Below are 22,252 nucleotides of genomic sequence, written 5' to 3' on the forward strand. Positions count from 1 at the left end.
GATGAAATCATGACGGGGTTTAATGATATGGAGCTCGACATAGTTGGACCCGAAGATGAGAGGACACTCGGAGAAGTACTGGGTGGAGTCATCCTATGGGACAAGAACTACATCAAGCTTCTAGGCTCGGCCCCAAGGATAACACCGCCTCCGAGTCGTCGCAGGTCACCTACACCTCCATTACCTCCAAGCCCTCCACATGACGTCGGCCAGCACAACACGAGTCCATCTCGATCACCGCCGCCGGACTTGGGTCGTCCGTCTCCGCCGCCGCCCGCACAGGATACTAAGCGGAAGCGTGCCACCAAGAACGCTCCGCCGACGTTTCCTAAGCGACGGAGCCCCCCAAAGCGCAAACGGTTGCCCCTCCCAAAGGTACCTCATGCTAATCTTCCTATCAGACCTTATGATCGTACCCCCGAGGAAAACGCCAGGATAGCAAAGGAACAGCATGATGCGCAGATGAAAAAGAAGGAACCCGAGCCCCGCCCGGAATACACCGAGAAGCAAATAGCATGGGCAAAAGACTTCATAACCCTTCCATCACAGTATGACTTACACTATAAGCCTGATGACTATACATGCACATTGCAGAAGGAAGTGAAAAAGAGCAGCTCACGTGCAAGTGCAAGTGGGAGCAAATCAAGTTCAACTACAAGCAAGAAAAATCAGACGTTCCTCAGCTTGGACAACAGGCCAAACAGTCGATCCCACCCCTCAAGGTGTTAACCGAGAATGTTCCCCCTCCGGTGCAGGGGCAAGCTTTTGAAAGAGCAAAGGAGTTGGCGGCTGAATGTGGTATCTCGGTTGAAGATTTGCTGGCTTCCCAAGATGACAGGATACCCAAGGCTGTGGTAGCCCCTAAGCCACAGTTTGTCATGGGAGAGCCTTTGGTCAGCAAAGATGATCTCCCAACAAATATGCGTTACTTGCATAAATGGTACTTAAGTGAATCAAAGAATGGGAGAACGATGATCGTGCTGAGTGTCCCACGGGAGTACTACGGCCGCTCCGAAGAAATCCATATCGACTTTGATGAACTCTTCCAGATGTACAATGGTGACGCCCTCGACAAATCGCTTATGAGTTGCTATTGTCTGTAAGTTTTTCAATTCGTTATCTACATATAACTTGTTTAGTTATTTCAATTCATTGTCTATATATAACTTGTACTCTATTATGCAGAATGAAGATTCTGGATTGTAAAAGTAAGAGCATCCTAAATATTGGGTTTATTGACCCAGATAAAATACATATAGCGACGCTAACTGATAAACCCAAGGAGACGGAGGAAAACCTTCTAAGGTTTCTAATAGATCAAAATTTCTTTGACCACATACTGTTGTTGGAAATATGCCCTAGAGGCAATAATAAATTAGTTATTATTATATTTCTTAGTTCATGATAATCGTTTATTATCCATGCTATAATTGTATTGATTGGAAACACAATACTTGTGTGGATACATAGACAAAACACTGTCCCTAGTAAGCCTCTAGTTGACTAGCTCGTTGATCAAAGATGGTCAAGGTTTCCTGGCCATAGGCAAGTGTTGTCACTTGATAACGGGATCACATCATTAGGAGAATCATGTGATGGACTAGACCCAAACTAATAGACGTAGCATGTTGATCGTGTCATTTTGTTGCTACTGTTTTCTGCGTGTCAAGTATTTATTCCTATGACCATGAGATCATATAACTCACTGACACCGGAGGAATACTTTGTGTGTATCAAACGTCGCAACGTAACTGGGTGACTATAAAGATGCTCTACAGGTATCTCCGAAGGTGTTAGTTGAGTTAGTATGGATCAAGACTGGGATTTGTCACTCCGTGTGACGGAGAGGTATCTCGGGGCCCACTCGGTAATACAACATCACACACAAGCCTTGCAAGCAATGTAACTTAATGTAAGTTGCGGGATCTTGTATTACGGAACGAGTAAAGAGACTTGCCGGTAAACGAGATTGAAATAGGTATGCGGATACTAACGATCGAATCTCGGGCAAGTAACATACCGAAGGACAAAGGGAATGACATACGGGATTATATGAATCCTTGGCACTGAGGTTCAAACGATAAGATCTTCGTAGAATATGTAGGATCCAATATGGGCATCCAGGTCCCGCTATTGGATATTGACCGAGGAGTCTCTCGGGTCATGTCTACATAGTTCTCGAACCCGCAGGGTCTGCACACTTAAGGTTCGACGTTGTTTTATGCGTATTTGAGTTATATGGTTGGTTACCGAATGTTGTTCGGAGTCCCGGATGAGATCACGGACGTCACGAGGGTTTCCGGAATGGTCCGGGAACGAAGATTGATATATAGGATGACCTCATTTGGTTACCGGAAGGTTTTCGTGCATTACCGGAAAAGTTTCGGGCTCATCGGTAGTGTACCGGGAGTGCCGGGAGGGGTGCCGGGGACCATCGGGAGGGGTGTCACGCCCCAAGGGGTCTCATGGGCTATGGGAAGAGATAAACCAGCCCCTAGTGGGCTGGAATAAGTTCCCACTAAGGCCCATAAGGTTTGAGAAGGAAATAACACAAGGTGGAAAGAGTTTCCAAGTGGGAAGGTGGAATCCTACTCCAAGTAGGATTGGAGTAGGACTCCTCCACCTCCAATTTCGGCCAAACCTTTAGGTTTTGAGGCTGCCTCCTCCCCTCCCTCCCACCTATATATACGGAGGTTTTAGGGCTGATTTGAGACGACTTTCTCACGGCTGCCCGACCACATACCTCCATGGTTTTTCCTCTAGATCGCGTTTCTGCAGAGCTCGGGCGGAGCCCTGCTGAGACAAGGTCATCACCAACCTCCGGAGCGCCGTCACGCTGCTGGAGAACTCTTCTACCTCTCCGTCTCTCTTGCTGGATCAAGAAGGCCGAGATCATCGTCGAGTTGTACGTGTGCTGAACGCGGAGGTGCCGTCCGTTCGGTACTAGATCGTGGGACTGATCGCGGGATTGTTCGCGGGGCGGATCGAGGGACGTGAGGACGTTCCACTGCATCAACCACGTTCACTAACGCTTCTGCTGTACGATCTACAAGGGTACGTAGATCACTCATCCCCTCTCGTAGATGGACATCACCATGATAGGTCTTCGTGCGCGTAGGAAAATTTTTGTTTCCCTTGCGACGTTCCCCAACAACTGTTTCCATACAACTTCAGGTGACGGTCTTTACTCTGTTGTGTCCATTCACTTATAAGTGTAATTGATAAGTTACTGACACACACACACACACATATATATATATATACATGTGCAGCTTCCATTGGATTCTGTTGGACATTCAAATTGATAAGGGAAGAGTTGATGCCTTCGACCCATTATCGAGACCCTTGGAACAGTTCCAAAGCCTGCAGGACATGCTCCAAGGGTAATTTTAATCATTCTTGCGCTCTATCGGTCTCTTTCGATGATTTTCTGATATATCAATTAATGAAAAACTTAGCAAATCATTATCCTTGTCGGGCAGGGTTTGGAAGCGGTTCAAGTGCGTGACTCCCGGTAACTTTCCTGAGAAGCTGACCTTTAGAGCGGCTCAGGTAAGTAGTAGTATGATATACTTCTATTAATTTTCAATACATTTATGATGCTAGATTATTATTTTGATTATATATATTCTATTCTCGTAAAGTGCGACCAGCAGCCACGGGGAACACATCTATGCGGATACTATGTTTGCGAGACCATTCGCACGTTTACCTCTGAGCTCAAGGATCACAGATTCGACGTAAGCAATGAACATTCACACCTCTATTATTACCCGTCATTCTTTGTTATCATGATTGATATTCATATTCATCTCCTCTTCTTATATAGGACACGGCCATGAGGACGAAGGTCCTACCAGAGCAACGCGCGATTGCTGTTGCAGAGGAGCTTGCGGGATTTCTGAGGACGGAAGCTATAGATGACAAAGGACGACTTAGTGTAACTAGGGGCCATTACTGATGTTCGTCCATGTAATCGAATAGACGGGCTCTAGTCCCGATAATTCAGATCTCCATATAATTGTATATATATGCTCGCTTGTAAGATAAGTTAATCTTATATATATATGCATAATTATTTCTATTTAAATTATATGAAAACTAATTCCCGAACACCAAACGAGGCATCACGTTAATCTCCCGAGCACCTAAACCCTAAAACCCTAAAACCCAAAAATAATTTCATTCAAAAAATAAACCCAAAAACCAACAAAATCTGAAAATATTTAGTCCAGGTCCGTGTAACGAACCGGGACTAAAGGGCCTGCCCCTGGGGCGCTACGAGGCGCCCACGTGGAGCACCTTTAGTCCCGGATTGTAATAGGGCCGGGACTAAGGGTTAGGCCTTTAGTCCCGCCCCTTTAGTCCCGGTTGGTGAACCGGGACTAAAGCCCCTTACGGGTCGGGGCTAAAGGCCCCGTCCCCACTAGTGATACTCATTGTGTTTTAAGTATTCGGGGCAAGAAGTCTCATCAGTGGCTTGTTAATTTAGGCTTGGGAGGTATCATCCTAGATCTAATTGGTGATATGCTTGACAAAAGTGTTTTCAACACACACCATCATGCTTATAAAAACGTGGTATTGTTGTAGATAGTAGTGATGCTGGTTGATTCTTCGAAGAAGTCTACCGTAAAAACATGAAGGTGGTGGTGTGAGGATGCTTCCCAACCGTAGTTAGGAAATTTAAAGCTTCATGAGTTTATTGGGTCTCCCTTTGAGTTCATTTAGATCAAGAGCCCAGTAGTAGCTTTTTTCTTCATGGATTTCACATAGCCTTCAGTAAAAGTATAGGGAGATTAATAATTGGACGTCCATTGTATTTCTTATCATTATTGAGCAGATAGAACGAAAGGATCTAGATTGTCCAATAATGCACCTATAGTTTTCGGCACCGAGCTATACCAAATCATTTAATATGATCAACAATTGTGGGTCGTGAATTTTGCTTGGATACTCCCCCCCCCCCCCCCAAGAGTTTACATGAATCAAAATATGTAAACTTCACTTCGGGGTGGGGGTGCACGGAATCATAACTCCATGAACTAACATTTTGTCTTAGTGTTGTGTCCGTCTCCAAAAAGATCCGGTCACCCCGGTCCTTAGATCTACAGTAGTGGCATAATCTCTGCACACCGGGGCTTCCGAACCGACCAGTGACACGAGGTTAGCGTAGTTAACTTGGACACCATCATTCTAGAGGCAACCTCAAACATGACCACAATATCAGGAGGAAGCATCGACAACACCCTGCAAACGGTGCCACCTTTTCTTCTCTCACCCAATCGACGGCATAGCGACACAACAATGTATGAATGATACATAATTAAGGTGCAGACTAGGGCGATGAAAAATGTTGTTGGCTCTATGACATGGGGGGCCCACGTAAAACCCACGCCGGGGAGGGTTGAGAGCTTCCCATTTCAAAGGAGTTTAGAAGTTGAAGGTACTACCTCCGTCCAAGTGTGTAGGGCATGCGCGCAGTTCTAAGTTGTTAATTTAACTACCTAAATATATATTATATGTAATAAATAATATACCATTAGATTCATGTAGGAATGTAGTTTCTGAATGTGTAATTTTTATCACAAATAATATATATTTAGCTAGTTAAATTAACAACCTAGAACTACGTGCATGCCCTATACACTTGGACGGAGGTAGCATTAATCTACGTTACCAAAAGGAATCATCAATTTTTTGTGTACACCATATAAGCTCAAGTGAACACTACAATCACAGACTGAAGCTTTAGTGTGAGTAGATAAAAAAACCTTGATTACGACCTACTCTCCACGTACTAAAGTAATTGTAGTTGGAAAGAATTAGTCTACTTCTCTTCGAGTACAAGTATTATGGTACGGAGCGAGTAGAAACTATCGGTTTTAATAACACACACAGACAAAAGGGCACATATCGGCCTGATTTTGTTTGCTCTTAGTTGAATTTTCCAACCGTTAGACTGAAATGCAATGGGTGGGTCATCTTCTTCCTCCTCTCGCATGCGGCCCACCCACCGAACGGGCTGCCCTGCCCACCACCCCGAGCCGCCAGCCCTCTGTCCTTCCCTAAGACCACTGTCCTCTAGCGTCAGCGAGCAGCCCGTCGAACCCCCGCGCATAATAACCCGTCAGACCTCCGCATCGCCTCCGTCTGCTACCGTCGCGGCCAGCCGCATCGACTTGCCCATGGCGACACCTCGCTAGGGACGCTGCACTACCGCAGCATCCCGTCTCGGGCTCTGGGCGCTGCTCTTCTCTCCGAAGCAAATCGCCCACCTTACAGGACAAAAGGTGCTGTGCGGGGATGGCAAGAGGACCCGGCGGTCAGGGTTTGTCGAGCGAGAAATACAAAGTTGCCGGACGACGGACCAACACGTAGATGCTCCCAAGAGAGAATGGACCAGGCTATGCTGGTCAGCGATCACCGGCGAACCCGGCCGGTCCACATCCGTGTAGTCACTATGCATACTTACTATACGTTGATTCTCGAATTGATTTGGCCACTGCCATCGCGATCGCTGCCTCTCTACTTCCCTAGCCCTGCCCCTGCTTCATCGTGCGATGCAGACGGTGGCATGCTACTCCTACGGCCCTACCTCAATGGAGACGGGTTCTACAGCAAGCCATGGCAAGCTACGCGCGAAGTGGTACTACTACTACTACCACCACCACCTCTTGCTAGTCACCTGGCCTTCATAAAGGCAGTTCTTTTAAAATAAAACTGGCATGCATCATCGACCGATCTGCGCCCCGCTGCTTCAATTCCAATCACGCGCCAGTGCGCCGGCCACCGCACTGCATTCTCGTGATAACTGACGGCAGCACAGAGGCCGGCGCCGGCCGGCTGCTGCAGCAGCTAGCACGTAATTAGTAATGGCCACGCCGCAGGGGCTACGGGCGCAGTCACGTAGACCGGCCGGCCGGGGACAGGCACTGGCGGAAGTGCATGCGGCAGGCTCGATCTACCGGCGACGAAACGCATCGCTGCGTAAGCGTAAATGCCCTGCGATGGCCGCATGCATGCATGCATGCATGTCCCCGGCCCCCGGGGTACATGCCGAGAGCACGCAGGCAGTGGGCATTTCTCGTTCCAACGGCAGCTAATTGAAGGCGATCGATGTTGCAGGACGGAGAGTCACGCAGGCCGGCCGGCGTCGAGCGGGGACACGCACTGACCGGCGGCCCCTGCCTGGCCTGGCCTTCATGGATGCATCGGGTGCCCCCTGCACGCACGGCATGCGTGCCTGCGTAAATGAGAGACGATGAATGCGCATGAAGCACAGAGATGAGAGATGCCCAGAGAAGATCGGCAAGCAAAATGCTCCATCAGACTGATCGAGACAGAGCGCGGCCCGAGGAGAAGATACGGCCGGGGATCTTTGTCGTCTGCGACAACATGCCTCCAAGCTAACACAGGAGGTCTATCTGTTTTATTCCCATGTCCGCGTCTACGTACGTGTGCCAGCCAGATTAATTGACGTACCACCTGGTCTCACCGAGTCGCCGTGACATGGCGTACTACGAGATATATGCGAAAATTTCAGCGCTGACAGATACTGTATACTAGCTAGCAGAAGTGGACGCGATCAGTTAGTTTACTATATATACCCCGTCGTACAAAATGCGTACACGCAAACTCCATCAACTAAACTACATGTCCACGTGCCTCTTTCTTACAAGGGATGCCAATGTAAATACATATCCAACACGATTCGGTCCGTTCTTATCCAGAGATATGCACGACCTTAATTACACATCGATCGATCGTTGGAACTTGGAAGTCGTCAGGAAATGATCCGTCCATCCATTCATCTGATGAGGATGACGTACGGCGAGCCCGCGACGAACAAATTAAACTAGATACATACGTATTTGTTTTTTTGGATGGATTACTTACGTATATATATACGCGATGTGGCTAGACTGGACACACGGTCGACGTCACCCAAACCTTTGGACCTGGCCCGATCGACCGCCCCAACAAATACCCCAGCCCGGCGCGCAACGGTCGACCGAACCCGCACGCTCTGGAGACCGACCGACACCGGGTGCATGCGCCCACGACGTGCGCCACCGTCTTCCTTCCCGCGCGGCGCCTTCCCCATAATTCCCCTTCCATCCTCGACACGAGAGTCAAACGGAATCCACAGCCCGGAGCGAGCCAGCGTGCGCCAGAGGTCCAGAGCCCCGCCATGGCGCTGCGCGACGGCGCCGTGGACCTGTGGGCGATGGCCGCGGAGCTGGAGCGCCAGTTCGCCGGCTACAAGCAGCGCCTGCAGGCCTCCTCCGGGAGGATGATCAGCGGGCTCGCCGTCGACGACGACGACGACGCACGCGTCCTCGTCCTCGCCGCCCCCGGCGCCGACGCGAACGGCGGCGTCGAGGAGGAGGAGGCGGCGGTGGGGGGCGTGCGGGGGAGGATGTACGAGGCGTACACGCGGCGGAGGGACGAGCGGCTGCGGTCCGTGTGGCGCGCGCGCATGGAGCGCAAGGAGGCCGAGGTCATGGCGCTCTGGGCGCAGCTCGGGCGCGGCGCCGCCGGCGCCCCGGCCGCCGCGGAGGAGGCCAACGCCGCCGGAGAGGTAGGTAATTCCGTTACCGCTTGTTCAGCCGATGACTTTTTCCATGGATGTTTGTGGTCGCTGTCACGACACGTACGTGCGTGCCTTGCCGTGGTTTCCCATCTTAGCCGACCCCTTCAAACCCACCTCGTTTCCCATGCATCTTAACCTACGCCCTGCGTGCGTGCGTGCGTGCTTCACACGATCGAGGTTATGCTCGGCCGGTCGATCGATTGCAGTTTCTACCTGAATCAACCGTTGAAAGCGATGCACGCCAGGCATGCATGCATGCACGCATTCCATCACGTCCGGGCTGCATGTACGTCTATCTGAATTAACTGGGGAAAGCGATGCACGCTGGCTAGCTCGGTCCATGCATGCAGCCCGGTTTTGTTTTCTTGTGGTTTATGCATGGCGTTGATTAGGCGGTGGTTGATCCGTCGTCGGTCTGGTTGCGCTTAACTCCATGATGCAACCTGCGTACGTACGGCTGCACCGGCGGCAGACGTGACGTGACGCCTTCCAGTTTTCTGGCCACGCGACACGCACCGATCGACGTCCGCACAGTTTATTTAGCCCGGAGCAACAAAGATCTTGCGCCACGAATTTGTGATGGCTACACGTACAGTTCTGTTCCGGCACTTGACGCACGCACGCACAGGGAGACGATCGGTCACAACGTTGGCCGAGCAGCCCAGCGGTGTCGTCGTCGTCGTCGGGGTCAAGCCCCTGCAGTGCAGTGCATGCAGCATCGAGGCTGATTTGGTGTGTCGTCAGTGAACAAGTCACGCTTTCAGCCTGACCACGAATGAGCGCTATTCTGTGTGCATGGTGAATTGAATGCATTCATCTATCTCGTCCGCATGCGACATGCAAATGGCAGGAGTGGAGGGGCATGTAGGAGAACAGTCGCCGAAAGGAGCCCCGCTTTGGCTCCGTGTGTCGGCTGCCGAAAGCTTGCACCATTCGTGCTTGCCATGTAGAACGGGTACTTTGGACATGCTGTCGCGTCGGTCGGTCAACCCTTGGCCTGTCGCAGATACTGTCGGCGTCACGACCGAACTAGGCTCCACCTCGACCCTGTCATATCACACGTCTTGACTTTTGAAGCGATTATACTCCGTTTACATGTATACTCCGTTTTCTAAATATAAATCTTTTTTAAAAATTCAATATAAGACTATTTACAAAGCAAAATGAGTGTATCTATACTTTAAAATATTTTTACATATATGTATATGTAATCTTTTAATAAAACTTCTAAAGAAACTTATATTGAAAAACGAAGGGAGTAGTAGTATGCCATTGTCAAAATATTTTTAATAATAAATGTCAGAAATTTCTACTCCCTCCGTTTCGGTTTATAAGTCATCTTACGAAAACCAAATAATCACAAAACACTTAGGCACAGTGCACTAACTTTCATCTCGTTTTTTGTTTTTTGACATGAATAGAGGAATCAACCAATAAGAGACGCGGGACGTGTATGTTTTTAATGATTTGAGACATGCAGTGGTCAGTTCATTGCATGCAATGGTATTAATTAGCAAAATCACATTAATTTTTCTTGTTTTCCTCTCCATCCTAGTCACGGTGCACAACCTAAGATGACCTATACACCGAGACGGAGGTAGTACTCACGTATGCTATTACTCCATCACTTGGGCGTGCTACGACATCCAATGGCAACCACCAAATAGACCTCCTCAAATACGAGCCAACCAGTCAAAAAGGGGGCACTCCAACGATATCTCGTATAACTTGATTGAGAGTTATGACTAGCAATGGGTCATACGAACCGAGAGACGAAAGAGATGACTCTGGGGATGCGCTCCAACTGACAATGGGAAGGGCGGATCGTCTCGGCACTCCTAGATGTCATAACTGATTTTGGTTTAGGAAATAAAAAGGTGATGACGGAAACGACATTTCCTATTTGGCGCCACATGCATCAGTTAATGTGCATTTTCGTTAAATGGCGCATGTGACGTTCATAAATGAGCCTGACCATCTAGGTGCTGTTGACGATTTTTTTTCCCAAAAACTTTGTGAACTTTTTCAAATATTTATAAACTTTTTTAAAATTTAACGAGTATTTTTTATGATTGGTGACCTTTTCTCTGAAAATCGATGAACCTTTTCTGAAATATCAAAATTCTATGTAATTTTTTAATATCGGTGAACTTTTTTGAATATCAATGAACTTTTTTGAAATTTAATGAACATCTTTTTGAAAATGGATGATTTTTTATCAAAATTGATGGACTTTTTAATGATTTATGAACCTTTTTTCAGTTCGATGAACTTTTTTCAAATATGCATGAACTTTTTCCATATTGTATGAACTTTTGTTTTTCAAATTGATAAAAAAAAATTCAAAATTGATGAACGTCTTTTAAAGATATGAACTTTTTTTCAAATGTATGAACCTTTTTCTTCAAGTCTGTAAACCTTTCTTTATTTTTTATTTCCATTTTCGTAACAAATAGAAAATCTGGGCCTTTTCTCTACTGGATCAACGAAAAAATAACAGATCAAAGAAAGTGCGCAGCGCACTAGTGGGCTGGCCCATGCGAGCGACTCTGCAGGCGCCGGATCGTTAACGGTCGCCTGCAGCCACGAAAACCTCTTTTTAAAATACTGCAAAAATACCATAATATTGAAACACCATAATCTGTAACACCATGGTATTGGTCGATGCCAAACACATCAACTTTTTAAAAAATCAGTTCTAAAAGTAATATTAAAAAAGGTAGATTCAACGGTGGTGTTTGAACTTGTCATTGATGTTCACTTTAATGCATGAACTTAAAAAAACGTTGAATTGCTTTTAAAACTTGGCATGAACGTGTAGATTCAATGAAAATCCTGTCCGTAGACGTAAAATGCGTCAACGTGGCATCGTATATGGCTGATGTGGCACTGACACGACGTGGAGCCGACTTGTAATTACTTGAAATAGTCGTTCGTGACGCTTTATAAATAAAGCAACAATCCATACAATATGAAACAAAAAATTTAACATAAAAAATCTTGGGTACACAACAAATTCGCCGTACTTGCGCTCACCACTCCACCTAACATGTTTTGATGGAAATGAGGGGCCCTGGGCTTAATGTATTGCAACCAAAAACTCTCGTGTACATAAATGAGCTGTAGCTAGTGGCCCATTTTGCACACATTATTTTTTTATTGTAAAAGTATGTAAATGATAATTATAATAATAAAAGTTAGGTTCAAATATTCATGTGTTATTAATAATTACCTCATGCCACACAGAAATCTGTGTGCACACAAAATGAATATACAGAGGTATGTGAGAAAATAACTTACTTAGAAAATGTTCTTGTAAGTTTCAGAAATATTAACTTATTTTTAGAAAACACTATTTTTAATTTTTGTATGTGCAAGAATTTGTAAACAGTCATGGATTATATTATTACATGCCTCTTTATATTTATCTTGTGTGCGTACGGATATTTGTGTGGCATAAGATAATTTATAATATTTGAAACTAATTTTATTACTATGATTATTATTTAAATATTTGAAAACAATAACGTGTGCAAAATGCCCTAGTGGCTGCAACCCATTTGTGGACAGAAAAGTTTTGTTTACAGTACATTAAAACTGATGGTCCTTTTCTTTCGGCCAAACATGTTTGGTGGAAGGACTGAGCCGTGGCTAGCCAGTGGCCAGCAAAAATGCTAGACATACAAAGAGCTACATAAGGTTACATGCTGACTAGGATTCTTTCTTTTTAACTAACCACTCCCCTCTGATTTTCAAGGAGGATGGGGTCCTCATCCCCCTTAATCTCCAATCAAAATTCATCTGTTTGTAGTACATCCGAACAGATCCTATAACTTGTATGCTCAATGGAGGCTAAAAAAACATGTTTGGTGTAGCATCAAAACATGTTTGGTATAGTGGCCAGGGCGAGCAGTCACATCGTCCATGAGTAATGCTATATCTACGTAAATGTTTACGTACGTTTACGAGATAGTCTGATTTAACAATCATTAATTGGATTAAGAGGGGGTGAGATCCACCCACCCCTGAAAATCAGGAGGGACATATTTAGATTAGTTGAAAGGTTTAGTAAACGCATCGTCCATATACGCTGGCATGCATGTCGACCCATTTTACGGTTAAGGACAGAATTAGCATCATATTTACTCCCTCCGTCCAGAAATACTTGTCCTAAAAATAGATGTATCTAGACTTATTTTAGTTATAGATACATCCATTTTATACATTTTAGGACAAGTATTTCCGGACGAAGGGAGTACATGTTTGTGTCAAGTTTTAGGGCCTGTTCGATGTATTTTTCAAGTTCACACATCGAAAAAATCATCCATGACAGGTTTAAACACCGTGGGACTCAGTATTTATCTCTTAAAAAAAACTCCAAAATTACTTGTACCCAAAGGTGCAACACCATTTGCACTGACCGTATTGTACACGTTTAATAACTTTGGGCTCCGTGGTGCAGCAGGAAGCCGAAGCCGAGGACGGCGGCGAGAGGAGAAGGAGCTCGGACGTGGCTGCTCCGGGCATGGTTTCCGGCAAGAAACACCCGCGCACCAGGAGGAGCTTCTCGTCGGCCAACCTGGTCAAAAGCACCCTCCCTGACGTCGGCATACGGCGCGCGCTCTCGCAGGAACCACCCGAGCCACCGGCAGGCACCGACGATGGCGCCGGCAGGAAGCACGGTCACCGAGCCCGGCCAGTGACTGGCGCAGCGCCGAAGCGCAAGGCATTGTCGGGGAGCAAGGGCGCCTCGGTAAAGGGGCACGGCTCACTCAGGCAGGCTGGCCCGAAGCCTTCGAAGCCGAAGCCGCCGCGCAGCTTCCTCCGGCCGCCCTGCTCCGGCGGCATGGAGGGTGTCAGGGAGGCAGTGCTGCCACAGAACGCGAACGTGGCTGCACCGATGGGCGAGAAGGGTGCTGCTCCCGACAATGATGAAGCTCAGAAGGCTTCTTCTTCCCCAAGACCATTCTTCGCGAGTGACAATGGCACTGCAGGCACCGTAAATGCGCGAGCCGCCTCGCCGGCATCAGATGGCGGCGAGGTAGTGGACACTGCAGCTCCAGCAGCTGACGGCGACGAACCTGCAGCGAAGAATGGAGTGATCACCAGCGACCCGGAGAGACGCGGTGCCCAGGAGGAGATCGTGGCGCAGTCGCTGGAGGCGAAGCTCGGGAACGGAGAGGTCACCAGCGACTCGGAGACCGAGCCAAGCTACGTCTACATCAAGAAGAAGGCCGTCGTCGAGGAAGAGGAAGCCACGAGGCTCTCTGACGCATTGGCTGGACGAGGATCCGAAGAACCGCATATCCAGGTCAGGAATGGAACGGACGATGCAGACGAGGCGCCGACGGCGGCGAATGCCGAAGAAGGGCCGGCGAGGGGAATCTCGGTCGAGGTGTTCTCCTTGTCAGGCCGGGGCTCAGCTCCCAGCAGCCCGCCCTCCTGTAGCATCCGGGCCCAGTCCATCGAGAGGCTGCTCGTGGAGGACGCCGCGCTGATGCGGAAGAGACGAGAAGACCAGAGCCCCACAGGAGGGAGGAGCGTCCCGGCGGTGTCGACGCCGGGCAGCGCGGGGAGAAGGGCCTACGGCGCGGCGCCGACGACGTCGCCGAGAGGGACGGCGATGGGGTTCAAGAAGAGGTTCCTGAGCTTCGGCAAGAAGAACAGATGCAGGGAGGGCGCTACCACCGTCATCGACTGCACCTCGCCGACAGTCGACGACGATGACGGCGTGAGCGAGCAGTGGAGGACGGCCGCCGACTCGATCAGGCCCAGGGTGGTGGGCTCCTCCTCGGACGCTGCCTCCGACGACACGGATCGATATGCCGCCTCGCCACAGGGTAATGAAACCACTTTTATCACACGTTCTTCTCGTCATTCATTTGCACTGACAGACAGATTCATAGCTCATTTTGAACGCTGAAATGGAGAAAGTTTCTGCAGTTTAGACGTAGCAGATTCAAAATTCATTTTATACTGATGAAATTAGAATATGAGTTACTAATTTGAATGCGATTTTCTTTTCGGACGGCTAACGAGCTCTGAATGTTTCTGCAGCATGCTATCTGCAGAGCCTCGTGGCTGCTGCTTCTCCTGCAAAGTCCGAGCTGAGTGAGATAGTTCCACCGGAGAAATCACCAAAAGGTAATTATAACACGCTACCTCGATTAATTACCATGATCTTTTATGTCAGATCCTGGTCCTGAATTTCTGATGCTGTCTGATTTTGTTACTGCAGCTCAGCGTTCGTTCTTCTCGCTCCGGTCCTTCAACTGTGGCAGGAGCTAGCTTGATTGACAGGGTTTACCGTATAGCCGCCACTGTAAATTCTAGGAAATTGATGAAGTTGGAAAGAAATACCTATATAGCTGGGTTGGCTGCCTAAAATGTTCTGAACTTTGTGCTTCAGGAGTTGATTGTTTTCAAGAGCACATGTGCAATATGTTGCTGTTCGCTGATCTGTGTAGTGTCAAACACATTCTTTTAACCTGGTGAAACAAAGTGTATGTAGATCTTGTTGTGCTGAAAGTATATATGTAGATCACTCGTTCATTTTTTTACCACTATGCTGAATTGCTGATGTTGTTTGATTTTGTTTGCTGCAGCTCATCGCTCGTTTCTTCTCGCTTCGGTAGTTCAACCATGGGAGGAGCTCTAGCTGAACTGACAAGTTTATCTTATAGCGTCATTGTATGTAAATTTTAGGAAGTTATTTTGGATGATTTAAAGATTGCTTACCAGGAACGAGAGGAATGCTAGGGTTTTTCAGAACAAGGCATCTTTGCCTTCCCATGTTGTGACTACCATTAAGGCCGACGCACAATTATGGAGGAAAGCGTGAGCTAAGTTTTTGGGGAGCATTATCCCAGGAGGATAAGTAATTTGTGTCTTTAATCTTGGCCTGTGTGGCCATGTAATCGTTATTCTATACTACTTTCTTCTTGATTAATGCAAGAGGCAAGTCTGTTGCCTTCGTTTCAAAAAAAAAAAAGATTGCTTACCAGGACTGCCATACTGTAAATTTTACGAAATCAAATCATAAAGAAATGGCTCGGTTTGTTGCTTGAAATCTTTTGAACCAGAATCAGCCCAAGCCCTTGGGCGGCAGGCCAGAAGGGTGGCAACGCAAACAAGCCGGGAAGAGCCGTGCACCTTGACTATAGCTTCGGAGTGACAACCTTGATAGAATGTGTAGGATAGGTGGGAGGTGGTCACACACAATGACCATCCTGAGGGATCACTCTTTCGTCTAAGAATTCCTAGCCGCCGCACCGATCATGTGTGTGCCCGCACGAGGAGGGGGGGAGGGGGGGGGGGATGCCTAACGGAGGTAGCCCCCAAGGGAAATAGACTTGATGAGCAAGCTGTCATGAAAAATAAGTTGTATTTGCAAATTGCATAGGAAAACAAAATCCAACATCATATTTGCCATGATATATAGCTGTTATATTTTGCATTCTAACACGTACAAGCTGGAATCTTATTTTATTTTTGGAATGTATGGTTGTTATATTTGCTGAATTTCCAAAATAAAGATATTCACAGATATCGAGAATATAAATTCATCACTCCTCAGACATGTAAGATCACATGTGTGTCACATTGTTTGATAGAAGATACAATGGTTAGGCCCATCAGGGCATCTCCAACGCCAACCCTCAAACCGCTCGCAATTATCCGAATTGCATGGTGTGGGTGTATTTTCCCATCCAATGCGGGTATGTATCGGTCCGTCGATCGGTCCAGACACACTTTTCTGCAAGCCAAAAACAAACTGCGACTGGGTGGTGGTGGTGGGGGCTTTGTGGGTGTTGGGACCGCTGCCACGCCGACATTCAAAAGTCCTGCCCCACCCCACCCCTTCCCTGCAAGCTTTATTGTCCGAAGTCAGTTGTTCGCATTCATGCCGCTCTAGAGAGGTAGCTTCGCATTGTCGTCAGCCTAGAGCAGACGTGACCTCTCACTGGTGTAGGCTTTGAAGCCGCTCACCGACTAAGGGCGCTGCCCACGCCGTATCCCCGGTGCTCGCTCCCGTTCAATGCCCAAGAGACATTTACTCGATTGATAATACACCACCCGTTCAATGCCCGTTCATCCATCTGCTGCCATTAAACAAGCCCCTCGACCAAGGAACCAACTCCCACACCCACGCATTGATACACCCGGAAGCTTGTCCTCATTGGAGTACGCTATTTAAAGGAGGCTTCACCAAGGTCACAACACATCCGCTCCACATCTTCCTCCCATGCACCACATCCATCATGACAGCAAGTGGGAACTCGTTGCCGAAGAGCCTCTCGACCCAGCATAAGCATGAGGTGCCCGCCCTTACGACCGCCTAGTAGAGTCGTCGTGCCAAACTATACAACATCTCTTTCTCAAATGTCCTCTTGCCAAACTATTATGGTGTACGATTCATGTATACTTTAATGTTAGCCCTCCTAATAGTATTGACACGTTATTTGGGATGTGGCTTAATAGAGTGGATTCAAGTAGTGCGGGGCATATTTGAATAGGAGTATGTGCGTTAATTTTGGCTATATGGAAGTGCAGAAATGACATAATTTTCAACATACAAATTCTTAAAAAAATGCACGTTATATATAGAGCCACTACTTGATATGTAAGTGATCGTTACTCAGTCATGCGGAAGCCAAGAAGCATATGGCTATTGGGTGCAACAGTTGGGAGACGGTAGCACGGGATACTTACAACATGTTTTAATGACCGTCTAATAATAGGCTAGGTGTTTAGTCAACTTGACTTGTTTTCACCGGTCATGGCAACTTTTATTTCCGATTTAATTACATTGGCTCTTCTTGTGAGCTTGTACTGAATCTTAGATCTTTTTGGATATGTTGCTTGATAAGATGCTTTCATGCAATATTGAGTAGCAGAGGCCGGGGCTAAACGTCCTTAAAAAGAGTTGGTAAATATTTTTTTTATTCTAGAATTTTCTATTTAATTTGCAGATAGTTATGCCTCTTGTTCAATTGCACACAAAAAAGATAATCATGCATTCTGGATACACCACTCAACTTTTTAGCTCTTTGTCATGATATTTAAGGAAATTACAATAAAAATAATTATGTTAATATGACTTTGCAAATGATATAAGTGGCATGGGTTAATCTATGAAGACTTATATTTATGTTTTCTCTTCATTTTATTGGATCTAGAAGAACTTGGTTTAAAACAAAAACATAAGAGACCATATGTAGAGAAGGAAACTACTACATCACACTACATATTATATATGCATGTAGTTTAGTTAAATTGTATTTGTCACGGGTTAAAATCTATTTAAATACATTGGATCTGGATGCCTGCTAATATTATTGTGCATTCATTAAATATAATAAAAATGTACTAGTTAAAACCATACTTGAAAAGGACAAGCTTTAACTACAAGATAATTAAAAATGTTTTGTATAAATAAATGATATTCATACATGCCCGTGCGTTGCAATGGGAATGAAAACTGGTGAAAATTTAATAAAGATCATAAAGTGTGTTACTACAATGAAAGAAAATTTAGCACAAAATGTTAAATCCCTTTAGGCTTTGTTCGGTTGTAGTTGAAGTAAACCTCTAGTGGAAATAAACCTCTAGAGGATTGAGTGATCCCCCCTTGACACCAAAACCACTTGGGGGCCAAATCCTTACCACTATGTAGTCCTTGCCACTCACTATGTATTCGGTTAATCCTTCCCATTATGCTGTATTCGGTTAATCCTTCCCATTATGCAATCCACGCCAGACCACTTTGTCACTGAATCACATGAACAACAGAGCTCACAGAGATGAGTGGTGCATATATATACTAACAGCCATCCTCACATAGTATTGACAGAGATAAAAACATAAGTGATAATAGTTCTGACAATATAAAACACTTATTATCCCAGCAATAACAATAATTCTAAGATTTGAACAGGGTACAAATATTAAAAAAATACTGCAGCTTGATGCATAGATAATATGTTGACTAGACAACAAAAGCTTAGCTGTGAGTTCCTCAAAGACACAATCGTTCGTTTTCAGAAATAGTGATTAGTTTCTCTACAAATATGGCATATACAAAATCCAACGAATATATATGAAGCCTTCCACTGAACAACACACACACAAATAAATCCAAGGTGCACCCTTCTTCTTGAGCATTCTCATGTAGAACTCCCGCTTTCTGAAACCATGCCAAACCAAAATTATTTTGAAAGCCGTGCATATTTTCAGACTTATGTAATACATGAGAAAAAGATTTATCAAGAATGCCCAACAATATATAGTAATATCCTGACTTATGTAATACATCTGAACAAAGATTTATCATAAATGCCCAGCAATATATAGTAATATCCTCACTTATGTACTACATCAGAACAAAGATTTATCATGGATTCCCAACAATATTGTCGTTGTTTTGTCACAACAGATGCCATGGGGTGGCTTATCTCGAGTGGTTGAGGACAATGTGCGTCGACAGACTCTACGAACAGGATTGGGAGCAAGTGGTGGTGACACGCGATGTACCCAAGTTCGGGGTCCTCCGTGGGAGGTAACACCCCTAGTCCTACCGGAGTTGTTATGTGGTAGATGAGGGCTACAATGGTGCTCCCTAGGCTACTGGCTAGAGGACGAAGAAGGAGCTAGCTTGCTCTCCTTGCCTCTCTACGTGAGTGAGTGTGTGCGGGTGTGTGTGAATGGTCGGCCGACCCCCTCCGTGGAGAGGTCCGGTGGGCTTTATAGGCCATCCTCCCTGGCTTACAATATACATGGATGGTGCGGGTCGGGCACGGTTGGCTGCCTCTCTAGCCAGCTGGAGGGTCCCACCTCTAGTGTGGTCTTGTCGTTGGTGGGGCCCGCGAGATGCGGGGTCCCGTTGAAATGGCGCCCCGTGATGGAATTGTCGCTCCTGCATGTGGCTGGTGGTACGGACGACTCCCCTGCCACCACGCGTGAGGGGTGGCAGGGGGTAGGCGTTGATGAGCATCGAGTAGACCGAGCGCCGCCTTGCTTGGTCGAAGTTGGCAAAGGTTAGCGGTTCGGTCGGCTTCACTGTAACCATGCGTGTACGATGCATTGAGTGGCTCATCTTGCGTCGCGTCCCATCGAAGGGGACGAGTCTTGTCGTATGGGTTGATTACTCGCAGGAGAGGGGCCCGCCGGCTGGCGGGTCGCCCAGAGCCGAAGGGACAAGGGTCCAGTCTTGAGTCGGCCGAGCTGGCCGGAGCCGACGCTTGAGGGGCTGAGCCGGCCCCAATGTTTTTGAAAACGGGCATGAAGGGAGATGAGGCTACCCCGGGGTTATCCCACCGACAGTAGTCCCCGAAGCCGGGGAGTCCCTCTGGCTCATAGCGACGGGTCTCGTTGATAACCCACAAGTGTAGGGGATCGCAACAGTCTTCGCGGGTAAGTTAACCCAAATTTATTGATTCGACACAAGGGGAGCCAAAGAATATTTATAAGCTTTAACAGTTGAGTTGTCAATTCAACCGCACCTGAAAGATACTTGCTTGGCAACGAAATATTAGTAGCAACGGTGATATGGAAGTTATGGTGGAAACCGAAATAATAATGGCAAAGTAACGAAAGTAAAACGGCGAAAGTAAAGCTATTTGTGACCAGCAGGATTAAAACACTATAGGCTAAGGAGATGGATGGTTGGTCATGGATGAGAGATATCATGTATTTAACTTGGGGCAAGGCACATAGAAAAGTAATGATCATCTAGGCATATATCAAACATTAGGCATGTATCCCGAGGTAGTCGTGCGTGCTTGCAATAAGAACTTGCACAACATCTTTTGTCCTACCATCCCGCTATAAACGGGGCCAAAAGGAACTTATGGAGATTAAGGTGCTCCTACCAAAGAGCATCGGAACAAAGCATTAACAATCAATGGATACATGGAATCCTCAAACTATAACCCATCCCCTTTTGTGTCCCAAGCTGTCACCATTGGGATCGCCGGTTCTTGACTATAATAGGTGCATACTACTCATAGATAGGATCTAGAACACAAATATATTCATGAAAACATAATGTATTCAGATCTGAAATCATGGCACTCGGGCCCAAAGTGACAAGCATTAAGAGTAACAAGTAGTAGCAAAGATGATAAACATCATAGTAGATGATAGGCAACATGCCCCAACAATCTGACGAACTATTATATGATCTAACTCATCCAATCTCTCCCACCCCCTTTACCTACAGCAGGGAATTACTCACACATTATGGGAGAAGCCATGGAAGGATGATGGAGTGGTGATGGTGATGACGATGGCGATGATTTCCCCACTCCGGAGGCCAAAAGAGCCTCCAGATTAGCTCTCGTGAAGAAGAACCGAGGGTGGCGGCGACTCCGCGTCGAGAACTTGAAAAACGACTTATGTTCTGGGATTTTTCTTGCCACGGGTAAAAATAGGAGCCAAAGTAGGGCACCAGAGGGGGTGGGCCTCGCCCAAGCGGCCTCCCGACACGGCCAGGGGTAGGTCGCGCCAGCAGGTCGCCTGGGGGCCCTGTGGCTCCCCTCTCGCCCATCTTCTGGCCCATCTTTTGGCCGATGGTCCCTCCCGGTGCGTGAATTTTCTCTATTTTTTATGGGAATTTTCTGGGACGTGTAAATATCCCTTTTCCTGCACACAAGAAAACCATACAGGCAGCTGTGCTGAAAACAGCGTCAGTCCGGGTTAGTCATTCAAATCATGCAAGAATGAGGCCAAAACAATAGCAAAAGTGTTTGGAAAAGTCGATACGTTTGAGACGTATCAACTCCCCCAAGCTTAGCATATTGCTTGTCCTCAAGAAATTCTGTTCAATGAATTGAACGCGACAAAGAAAACTTGACAAACTCTTTTGCTTCATCAGATGTATATAAGCATGCACTACCAACAAGTCCAACAAGTATTGAAGTAATGCTATAAAGACAATGCACGAAGCAATCCTTCGATCATGTGAAGAGTTTCAAACAACTAAGAATGAATAATGTGTAACTGAAAAGCATAATGAGATCACAATGCACATGACTTGGATATACTAGAGTGGTATCTCACTAGCCCCCATGAGTGAAGCAAAACATAAATGCAGACGCTCCTTCGGAGTTTTAAAGGAGACTAGAAATAAATATTTCAGAATAAGTAATATCACAATCACGCAGAAGACAATGTGGTGCTTTGGGACAATGCACATTACACTCAAAATGACAATTATGCTCTCTATAGTTGGTGCTTTTTATAAGAAGAGAATGACTCAACATAAAAGTAAAATAGATAGGCCCTTCGCAGAGGGAAGCATTGATTTGCAGAGGTGCCAAAGCTTGAGCTTTAAAACAGAGATAAAACAAAATTTTGGTTGGTATGCTTTCATTGTCAACGTAACAACTAAGAGATTTCAATATCTTCCATGCTAAATACATTATAGGCGGTTCCCAAACAGAATAGTAAAGTTTTTACTCCCCCTCCACCAATCGATCACACTTCACGGCGGGCCGAATCCACGGGTACCGTCCATACAAACAACAATCCTGGGGGAGTTTTGTTTCATTAAATTTGATTTGACTTTGAGCATGGAACTGGGAATCCTAATTACCAGCCACTTTCTCGTGAGTGATAGTGAATCAACACATATCTTGATAATAACCTACTTAGCATGGA

The 22,252-nt window shown here is 46.4% G+C and overlaps 1 protein-coding gene across 1 annotated transcript; it reads left to right on the forward strand.

Moving 5' to 3' along the window:
• Window positions 1-7,952: 7,952 nt before the first annotated feature.
• Window positions 7,953-15,145, forward strand: LOC123402679. Its single transcript, XM_045096620.1, has 4 exons — window positions 7,953-8,581; window positions 13,056-14,433; window positions 14,651-14,737; window positions 14,832-15,145. The coding sequence occupies exons 1-4, from the start codon at window positions 8,192-8,194 to the stop codon at window positions 14,879-14,881; spliced, it is 1,905 nt and encodes a 634-aa protein (XP_044952555.1). The 5' UTR covers window positions 7,953-8,191; the 3' UTR covers window positions 14,882-15,145.
• Window positions 15,146-22,252: the final 7,107 nt, after the last annotated feature.

This window comes from Hordeum vulgare, chromosome 6H (genome assembly GCF_904849725.1).
Source record: "Hordeum vulgare subsp. vulgare chromosome 6H, MorexV3_pseudomolecules_assembly, whole genome shotgun sequence".
Classification (NCBI taxonomy): Eukaryota; Viridiplantae; Streptophyta; class Magnoliopsida; order Poales; family Poaceae; genus Hordeum; species Hordeum vulgare.

What these genes read in the sequence shown, in the direction of transcription:
- LOC123402679 (XM_045096620.1), top strand. Translation starts at nt 8,192, where the DNA reads ATGGCGCTGCGCGACGGCGCCGTGGACCTGTGGGCGATGGCCGCGGAG. An exon ending in AGGCCAACGCCGCCGGAGAG is followed by an intron (nt 8,582 to 13,055) that starts GTAGGTAATTCC and finishes TCCGTGGTGCAG; the next exon opens with CAGGAAGCCGAAGCCGAGGA. An exon ending in ATATGCCGCCTCGCCACAGG is followed by an intron (nt 14,434 to 14,650) that starts GTAATGAAACCA and finishes ATGTTTCTGCAG; the next exon opens with CATGCTATCTGCAGAGCCTC.